General features: G+C 34.9%; 1 protein-coding gene across 2 annotated transcripts; it reads right to left on the reverse strand.

Annotated features, from left to right (window-relative positions):
* Window positions 1-4,312: 4,312 nt before the first annotated feature.
* On the reverse strand, window positions 4,313-9,638 carry LOC133868600 (pentatricopeptide repeat-containing protein At4g18975, chloroplastic). 2 transcript variants are annotated; one of them, XM_062305530.1, is made up of 8 exons: window positions 9,478-9,638; window positions 7,707-7,947; window positions 7,457-7,558; window positions 7,256-7,332; window positions 6,932-7,025; window positions 6,594-6,737; window positions 4,975-5,187; window positions 4,313-4,738 (listed from the first exon to the last, which is right to left on the reverse strand). In XM_062305530.1, exons 2-8 carry the CDS (start codon window positions 7,713-7,715, stop codon window positions 4,538-4,540), a joined length of 840 nt encoding a protein of 279 aa, XP_062161514.1. In that variant the 5' UTR covers window positions 7,716-7,947; window positions 9,478-9,638; the 3' UTR covers window positions 4,313-4,537. The 2 variants fall into 2 exon arrangements, with proteins under 2 accessions (XP_062161514.1, XP_062161513.1); XM_062305529.1 differs by having other exon boundaries at window positions 7,659-7,947; window positions 9,478-9,637.
* Window positions 9,639-9,885: the final 247 nt, after the last annotated feature.

A 9,885-nucleotide genomic window follows, 5' to 3' on the forward strand; every position in this document is an offset into this window, starting at 1 on the left:
ATTAATTTTTCTTATTTGATATGCAACCTAGCTAGGTTGGATTAATGCCTTTCATATTAGCATGTCATTTATTATTTAAATGCCTAGCTAGATATTGCAATGGAGCTTGATATTTATGTGATAATTAACTCTTCGATCGTCTTTACTGATCATATTTAATGCTAGCTTTTAAAGAATATAAATGTAATTAGTAGAATTATGGACTTTTTAAGATTTGAAGTATATATACCACTAATTAAGAATTTAATTCTCAAGCCCAAAAAATTAACGGCAGTAAAGGTTAATTTGAAATATTAAAGGGGATGATCCCAATAATACAGGAATAGGATTATTTGAACATTTATTAATTTTATTCGATTTTGTATAGACATCATCCTTATTCAAATTAAATAGAAAGTGAATACATATTCAATAATTATTGGAGTAAGTAATAAAGGTTTATTTCCAAAATCATATATATATATATATATATACCTTGTTAGGAGAATGGGATTTGTGGAACCATCATCAAAAGATTTAACATTTCATCTCACCATTCAACATGACTCATCTGAAACCACAATTTTTCATCCTTGTTATTATATTAATATGCCACGGTGGACCAAGCCATGGTGGACGCCCTATTCATCGAAATTTATCTTCAGGTCTACGTAAAGGTGGCGGAGGCAGCAATGGTGGACGCCCTACTCATCAAACTTTATCTCCAGGTCCAAGTGATGGTGGAGTCGGCCATGGTGTACCAAGCCATGAAGAACGCCTTACTCATCAAATTTTATCTCCATGCAGGTCCAAGTGATGGTGGAGTCGGCCATGGTGTCCCAAGCCATGAAGAACGCCTTACTCATCAAATTTTATCTCCATGCAGGTCCAAGTGATGATGGAGTCGGCCATGGTGTGCCAAGCCATGAAGGACGCCTTACTCATCAAATTTTATCTCCCAGCCGTCCAAGTGATGGTGGAGCTGGCCATGGTGTACACTCTACTCTTCAAATTTTTTCTTCGGTTCGAAGCAAAGGTGGAAACAAGGATAGAGGTAGCCTAAGCTAGGGGTGAAGATACTTAATTGTAGAGTTTGTAGTAGAGGAGGCCATTACACTTTACAATCATCTTTCTTTCTTAGAAATAAAAATTTGTATTGGATTGTCCTATATATTTGAGTTAATAAAATATCCTAATTATATATAACATCCTTTTTCAATAAAAAAAGAAAATATATATTATGAATATTTTCTAGTCTATTATGAAGGGTTTTTTTTTTTTTTTAATCAATAAGTAGCTAGTTATAATTTGATTATTTAGTTATATCTTTGGATGTTTGAGAAGCATAGATCATTTACAAATTGTTGGGATTTAGTTAACTCATCCCTACGTACGTAACAAGTAATTATTATATTTCTTTTATTTAAAATATATCTTGTAAAAAAAATTCAACTTAGGAAGGTAATTTATGCATTACAAATATTATCATAATTAGTAACTGTTAATAACCACTTCCTTAAACGTATTAATTAGAGAAATGTTTAATAGAAGGTTCCTTAAAGATACTTCCCAATTGGCCAAAATAACAATTATTACATTTTTGGCTGTCCAAATTTTAGCAATAGTTGTTTCATGTTGACATGCATAGATTGAACCCAACAGGCCTGCAAGCCATCAATATGGAGATGCAATTAATTAACCTATTTAATGGGAGATTTGCACTTTAAACATTTTTTTAAAGTTGTGAATAGTTGAAAACGGAGTCTAAATAGGAAGACACGTGCAATATAGCATTCTCCCTGCATTTTCGATCAGCTGACTTGGTATATTCGATCCACCCTTAGATCAATCTTGATAAATGCTCCGTTTGTTTCGACGTAAAATGATTTCGGCATTATCCGGTGTTTGGTAGAGGCGAAAATAATAGTCAATAGGAAAATGATTTCTGTTTGACCAAAATGCTTAGTAAATTTCAGAAAATGATTTACGCTTTTAAAAAGCGTAAATCATTTTTCGAAGACGCTAGACGCATTCGACCCCTATTAAACGACACAGTCAACCTTCACTTCAAGCAGTCAACTATCACCGAAATCTTGCCGGTATTGAAATCCAACAGCATCCGGTCACTGTCGCTGGAATCCGGCGACGGAATCTGGTCAGCCCAGATTCCGGCGACCGTATTCCGGCCATCTGGCCGGAACCTGGCCAGAACCGCCGGCTGGCCAGAATTTCCTAGCTAGAACGGCCGGATTCCGGCGATTCTGGCATATTCCAGCCAGTATGCTGGAATCCGATACGTTCGCCGGAATCCGGCCATCCCAGATTCCGACGAAACTGTTCGGATTTTGGCCTATATCTTGGATTCGAGTTATAGTAGCCGGAATGACGGAATCCGGTAAAAGTGATCGGAATCCTGTCTGTCAATGAAGGAATCTTGTATTCGGTAATTTTTATATTATTTTACATTAATATGTATATGTTTTGAATAAAAATTAATTTTTATAGGTTAAAATGATTGAATAAAAATATTAAAAATATTTATGATTTTCCATACGGGCCAAACACCGAAAAATGCTTTCGCCGAAAAATATTTTTCGGAAAAATGACTTCTCTGAAATCATTTTACGACAGAAACTATTTTACGTTGAAACAAGCGGAGCATAAGATTAAGAATGAAAAACAAAATATATAAATATTTGATATATAGCATGTCTCTTCCTATACAGATCAATCAATCTAGGTTGGATTGCCTTTTCCTTTCTGGACTACGGATAATATTTGTAAGCTGTTTGAGGTTGTCATTCTCAAATTAAGAAAATTTCTGGTCTAGGAGTTCTTTTATGTTTGAGATTTGTAGAATTATGGGCTTTTTTAGATTTGAAGTATACCACTAAGAAATATTTGATTGTATTACTCATATCCTGCTCTATTTGGATATGACCCTTTTACTTCCCAGGATCAAATTCTTGGACTTGATGATTTGTGATATAGAGTGAAGATTCCAAGCCCACTGAGTTTGGCCTAAAAATCTTATTCTCATTATCAGTGGCTACAGTAATCTGACACAGCACTACTGGCTACCCAGACAAATATTATTGGTCTGACCCCCCCCCCCCCCACCCTTTTGTTTTTTACAAAGACATCCAAATATTAGTTTGAACTATTATGTCATCATTGCGAAATACTTATAAGATAAAAATGTAGTCTCTAGCACCTTAACAAATATTCCCAAACAGTTCCCTAAAAAGCATACAACAAAAATGGGGATAAATGCAAATCAGTTATATAGTTGACCTAAATTACAAATCGTTCGTTGTAGTATAAAAAATAATCCAGAAGGTCTCGGGATAGGCCAAAAGAGTAATACTATAAGTCACTCTTGTGTCCCTCAAAAAATAATGCGGCTTTTAAAATCACCGTTGAGCTTATGATTGATCATTATTAAATTTTGATCAAGTGGTGATTTTAAAAATCACATCATTCTTAGAGAGACACAACTGTGACTTCTAGAATTACTCATGCCAAAATAACAATTTAGTTTCTCGAGTCAAATTCCGTAAAAAACTTGATTGATTCCCTTAATGTGTCACATCATCACTAATAGAGTGATGACACATGTCACTCTTTTTTTAAAAATATATATAAAAAAATTAAAAACTTTAACAAATTATTTAAAAAAAAAAATTAAGTTTTTACAATGAGTAATTTATAATTTAGGCCAACCACGAAAATTGATTTTGTATTTATCCCAAAAATATGAGAATGAGCTAAATAATTGACACAGGCCAATGATTTCTTGGGATTCAAAAAAAATATATATATATAGCCACCAAAAAAGGTGATTTTTTGGACAATTCAAAGAATTTGATACCGAGAAATATTCCTATCGTAACGACAAGAAAACTTGAAAGTCATAATAAGAAAGATTGCATTGAGAACAACTAGACCGAACCATTGAAGAAGCGATCCACTTCAATGTCTGGCGAGGGAGGTCTATCGATTTACGCTCACTAGGCAAAAGGGGACATCGGATCTAGATTTATCGATCTCCCTAGACAAAAGGGTGGACAAAAGGGGGGACACCAACTATGGAGAGGCAGAAGAGAAAGTAGAGGAGGAAGAGGAAGTACAAGAGAACTGAGAAACTGCTACATGGAACCAAAAAATAACCATAGCGATTAGTGGATCTTGCCATTTATCTATACATATCTCTTATCACATTTTCCTTCATATATGGAAGCAGATAAAAATTCAAATAAGAACGTCTCTAGTCTCAACCCTGAAGGGGAGTTCAAGTAGTTCGACTTTAGCTGCAAAATCCATAAAATTTCAATTATAATCTTCTCTAGTTTTTCTTTTTTTTTGAAGTAATTAAATCTTTATTAGAAAATGCAGCGGGTGCCACCCAAGTATACAGAATATACATAAGAGACAACCAACTGGAAGAAGTATAGAGAATATACATAAGATACAACCAGCTAGGGAGAATAACAAGAAACAAATCTAGTAACTCTAGGAAATTAGAAAATATAAGACTACTGTGAGCAGTCATCCGGGTTCAAGCATTATCTTCATCCCACACATCTGTTCTCACTCTCACCCGTTCACCTTTGAAGTGGATATATTTCCACTTAGACTTGTATCTTTTAAGAACAAGCTTCTGCTTCTCTTCTTGACCTAGTTTCTGAAAGGCACGTGCCACTCTCCTGACGGTATCTTGATCTGGTTTTACACCCAACTCCTCCATGTCTGCAAAAACCTGAATTTTTCATAAAGAAAATTTTTAGTTTCGAACTACGCATCAAAAAAGAAAAAAAACTATAGTTTAGGAACTGTCATGGTAGTAATTCTTGAAGTAAATTATATACTACACTGCAAAAAATTCAAAAGGAAAAAACCATATATTAGAGAAACAGCAGAGAGACATCAGATCCAGTTTTCATGCAGAGACTGTATGCAAGGTTTGACAGAGTAAGTGAGATGGCATTCTTGTACCTCTATTATCTTATCTTGCATGCTATGATGATCATACAAAGAGATCATCCTAGAAAACAACCACTTCGAGATAGAGCGTGTATGTATGTGCAAAATCATGTTCCACAACGATTCAGCCTCATCTACTCTCTGATCCATGTCAAACGCTAGCAGAAGGGTGTCATATGTTCCCATTGTTGCTCCTTGACCTTTGCTCAGCATCCACTTGGCCACCTGGGTATCCAAGGATTAGTAATCACTACATAAGCATGAAATATCACATAATTGATATACATTTTTAAATGATTATAAACAAGATTAGCCTAAAGAGCACATGATCAATCAATTTATTTTCTGATGCAGGTGTAGAAATCCTACATCTACTAAATATTTGTGTCTGCATTTTTTTCCCTTATGATTTTTTCCTGCAGAAATTCACAAATTTATAACATATTTATATGTTGCTGAATGATAACCTACGGCGGATTACTCAAAAAGCATATTTAACCAGGTTTGACATTGGCAGCTCAATGTTTCAGTTACAAATTTGAAAGCCAAATCATTAGTGATAAAACTCCGTTCTATTCACCAACAACCCAGAACCAACCAAGACTAAGTCAATACCCAGTGAACTGTGTTGACAAAGATTGCTTCTTCAGGTTTCAGTTAGTGAATTAAATTCAATACATAATAACGAGACTTCATTTTAGGTATAATCCTGTTAGTGCCATTAGAACTCAAAAAATTTATCTCAACTCCAGAGCCCATGATGAAGTCCCCAAAAGAAAGGTCTGAGGAGTTCATGTGGGCGGTGGGAACCTTCAGTTACCGTAGCCTACAGAATGAGCTTTATATCATTATATGGTTTTGCCTAACATGGAGGCTTTGTAGGGGATTAAGCTCCCCTTCCAAAGAAGCATATTCTCTTTTATCAAACACGTTATTTTGCAAATTACGTTAACGATTCTGCTCAAAGCACATCAAAAACAAAAAGGAATGAAAAGAGAGAAGAATTGATGAAAGAATATTAGGAAAACTTAATATAAGCATGCTCCACTAAAAAATGGGGTTCAAAATCTTATATTATGTTCATTTCACAGAGAGAGAGAGAGAAGCTCTACCAAATTTCATTGAAATACATATAGATATTCATCTCAATTCCAACTATCATACTGTAAGGCTTACCAATGGGATTATAGTAACAGGAGAAATTAGTGCAACTTATCTAGCAAAACATACTAACCCAATGAAAATGAAATCCTTTTCTATACATCATCATCAAAAAAAAAAACACCAATCTAAAATAAAGAACCTATCAATGAGGGTCAGGCTATCCTGCCCTGGTCACAAGACTAACTACATCAAGAAAACCTGATTTGTTACATCAAGGAGGTCTGCTATTTATGTTTGGACATGAACTATAATTGGGGGGCGTTACAATTGGTATATCCTAGGCCTTGGCTCAAAGATTTGATCCGAAATTAATTTCATCAAAAATCCTCCTATTAGGTAATCACAGGCTGGGATATCACAAATATCATCTACAATTACAATGTAGTAACAGAGTACATGCAGGTTGTTAGATGCTACCATGGATAAACAACAATAAATGCTAAACACGAAGTGTACAAATCTCATACTTGAATTACAAGCTTCCATTGCCTCCTCTTCCTTAAGATTCTTAAAGCCTTAGCTGCTGCAACCAAAGGGAATTCTGTCTCCCAAGCAATCCATTTATCTAATGCTCCATAAACAGCTTCTTTTTCATTAGGAAGTCCAGAAACCTGCCATTTCAAAATGTACACCCAACCAATTACAGAAGTTAGACAGAATTTAGTACTACTACTTCTAGTTCAAGTACTTGAATATTATCCAAACTAGTAGTTTAAAACCTAATAGCCTTTGTCCTTGAGGTTTACCAAAAAATTGAAAGAGAAAAACAAAGAGGTGAAACACAAGAAACGATCAATTAACATACGATTCTAACAAGACTGAGTGCCTTCTGCCCAGACCCAGCTGAATCTTTTTTCTTCCACAAGTGATGCTCTCTCTTTCCAACCTTTATTATTTTCCTGCACTCGAGTGAAGAAAACCTAAATGAAGTGATAATGGAAATCTGGAAAATAACAATAGCAGTGACAACTATCGCCAAGGAACTAGGCTGACATTTCATTCAGAGTTAAAGCACAACCAAAGATTTAGGCAATGAAGCAAGACGATTAAAGTAAATTGAGAAAAAGTGCTGTATAAATTACGAAAAGAAGAAACTTTTCATCAATATGAAGGAAGAGAAATAGCCTACTTCTCAAGAGCTTTGGAACTAGTTAGCAGTTCTCCACCATGATTGAGGGAGCATTTGACATGGGGAATCTTTGTTGCCTACACGTTACAGGGAAAAGTTGAATATGTAAACAAATAAATTAATGAGCTCTAGTTCAAATAATTCCAATTTTTAGGAAAAAAAAAGATATTTAAGAAAGTGAACTTAATTTTTCTTGCTTGCCTTTGCAGTGAGGATAGTAGACCTTGTTGCCTTTTGCAGGAACAAAAACCTGCAATTTGAGAGCCTCGGACCGCACAACGGCTCCGCCTCAGTTTTCTTAACCTGATGAGGCCATGTAAGAAGTGCAGATGATTAAGCTTATACAATAAGGAGGGAACACAAAAAATAATAATAATAATACTTTTGGAATCCAACCATTTACCAGACTTATTCCTAATGAGGAGAAACAATATGAATTACTGGTACTGACAATTATCATTGTCCTCTTCTTCTTCAATCAAGCAACTTCACCCCAAGATCCAAACATGTTGGGAAGATAAATCCTTTCACAAATTTGGATTTGTAGATTGTTCCGTATTGTCACAAACATTTGTGTGTGCTGTCTCTATTCTGTTTTCTTTTCCTCTTTTTCTTTAACCAGGTACAGCACATTTTCATTCTGCAAGCAATCCCTTCCACTGTTCATCTTGTTCTTGAACTATGCATATGAGCTATTCAAAAAACAATTTGAGTAGTTAGCAGGATACCTCATAGGCAGCTTTTTAACATAAACACAATTCAGTCTCCTACGCCAATGGAGAATACTCAACAAGCCTCAATCCTTAAATCCTTAAACTACGAGGTTTAAAGAATAAAGACATGTTTCTACCAATATTTGATACAATAAGTATAAATTCGAGAACCAATACAGGTGGTGATGTCTTTAGAGAGCTGTGGATTATGATTTTTCAAATGTTTGGAGTAGAGTGGGTTATGCCTAAACGGGTGGTGGACCTTTTGGTGTGTTGGTATAGGGGGTTGGCCGGAATGACAAAATTATTGTTTGGAATGACGAAATTATTGTTTGGAATGCAATTTCTTCCTTCTTATTCTGGTGCATATGGGGAGAAATAAATGCTCGAAGCTTCAATGATCAAGAGAAAACGAGCATGGTTCTACAGACTTGTCTTCTCAAAACCTTATTTGAGTGGAACTTTGCTACCGCTTTACCCCGTGTGTCTAGCTATGCAGATTTTTGTTCTCTTTTTTCCTGTTCCTAATTTGTTAGGTGTTGTCTCTGGTATACTTCTTGTGTGCTTGGGTTGCACCCCTTGCGCGTCTAATAAATTTCCTTTACTTATCCAAAAAAAAAAAATCGAGAACCAATACGAACTTCAGTTGATATTCAAGGAATAACAAACAAATCCTTGGGCCGATTGAAACCTTAAAAACAATAGCTAAAGTTAATCAAATATACGGCTGTTAATCCAGTCATAAGAGGGTAAGGCACTCACATGCTGCCACGATTGAAGAAAGCATTACGTGTGAAAACAAGCTAATGAATGAGTACCAAAATTGCCAAAATCACAATAATCGGTACGCTAAAGTCGAAACAAAAGAGTTAAATTCTTGCTGCCTATTAAAAAAGACAGAGTTTTACTCCAAACTATCGAATTGCCATGTAACCCTTAGTATGTGAGATGCACGTGCTACTCATGTGCTTAGCATGCTAAGAGAAGCATAAAAATTTTATAGATTGAGTTGAAGGAAGTTCCTCCAATCCAATTTGGAGAGTTTGGAAAACTCTGTCTATTAAATAATATTCATTCAACAAGTAAGAAAACAAATTGCGAACTCCAGTTCCATTGACATTCAGGTTGAAATATGAGTAACCAAATAATGATCTTGTTGAAAATAGTAAACAATAAATGTACACGGAAAATGAATTCAATGATTCATATCAAACGAAAATGCCAAATAATATGGGAGTTGCGGAGATAATTCATAAATATATTCAAGACAAATCCACCACAAATTGAAAAGTTAAAGCTAATATGAAATGGGTTTTATTAGTGAAGCTCAAAGATTACAGAAACACACCGGGCTTGTTGATATTGCTAGATTGAAAGTATGAAATCAAAAGCATGAGCGAGTTGATAACATGGTGCCATGGTGGAGTAAAATGGGTTCACTATCATTTTCAACAAGATAAATTGTAAAACCGTTTCCAAAATTTCTTAGAACTAAGGAGGAAAGATTACCCTGTTTTTCGAGAAAACGCAAATCCAGTTGGTTTTTTTCGCTTGGGAAGCAGTAGAGCCTCAATTTTCAGCAGGTCTGTCTCAGAGAGAGTGAGAGCTGGAACTTGGAACTTGGAAGAGGCTGAGATGGGATTTAACAGAATAGGGGATGACTTCTTCTTCATTTTTTTTCTTTTTTTTTTTCTCTTTCTTTTTTTTTCTTTTTATTTTTTAAACAAAAAAACAAAAAAGTCCGCATTTATACTCCACCCTCTTCCGCTTTCCTCATTCTAGAATTTGTTTATGTGTCACTCGTGTGTCTCACAAAAAATAAGTTGGCTTTTAAAATTATCATTTGATCAAAATTTAATATTGATCAATCATAAATTCAATGATAATTTTAAATCCACCTCATTTTTTTTTTTTTTT

This window comes from Alnus glutinosa, chromosome 5, assembly GCF_958979055.1.
Source record: "Alnus glutinosa chromosome 5, dhAlnGlut1.1, whole genome shotgun sequence".
Taxonomy (NCBI): Eukaryota; Viridiplantae; Streptophyta; class Magnoliopsida; order Fagales; family Betulaceae; genus Alnus; species Alnus glutinosa.

Excerpts from the sequence above, each read along its gene's own strand:
- LOC133868600 (XM_062305529.1), bottom strand. The coding sequence starts at position 7,715 with ATGATAATTGTCAGTACCAGTAATTCATATTGTTTCTCCTCATTAGGA. Across the intron at positions 7,333-7,456 it reads CTACTATCCTCACTGCAAAG|GCAACAAAGATTCCCCATGT; the intron begins GCAAGCAAGAAA and ends TGTAACGTGTAG. Across the intron at positions 4,739-4,974 it reads TGCAAGATAAGATAATAGAG|GTTTTTGCAGACATGGAGGA; the intron begins GTACAAGAATGC and ends TGAAAAATTCAG.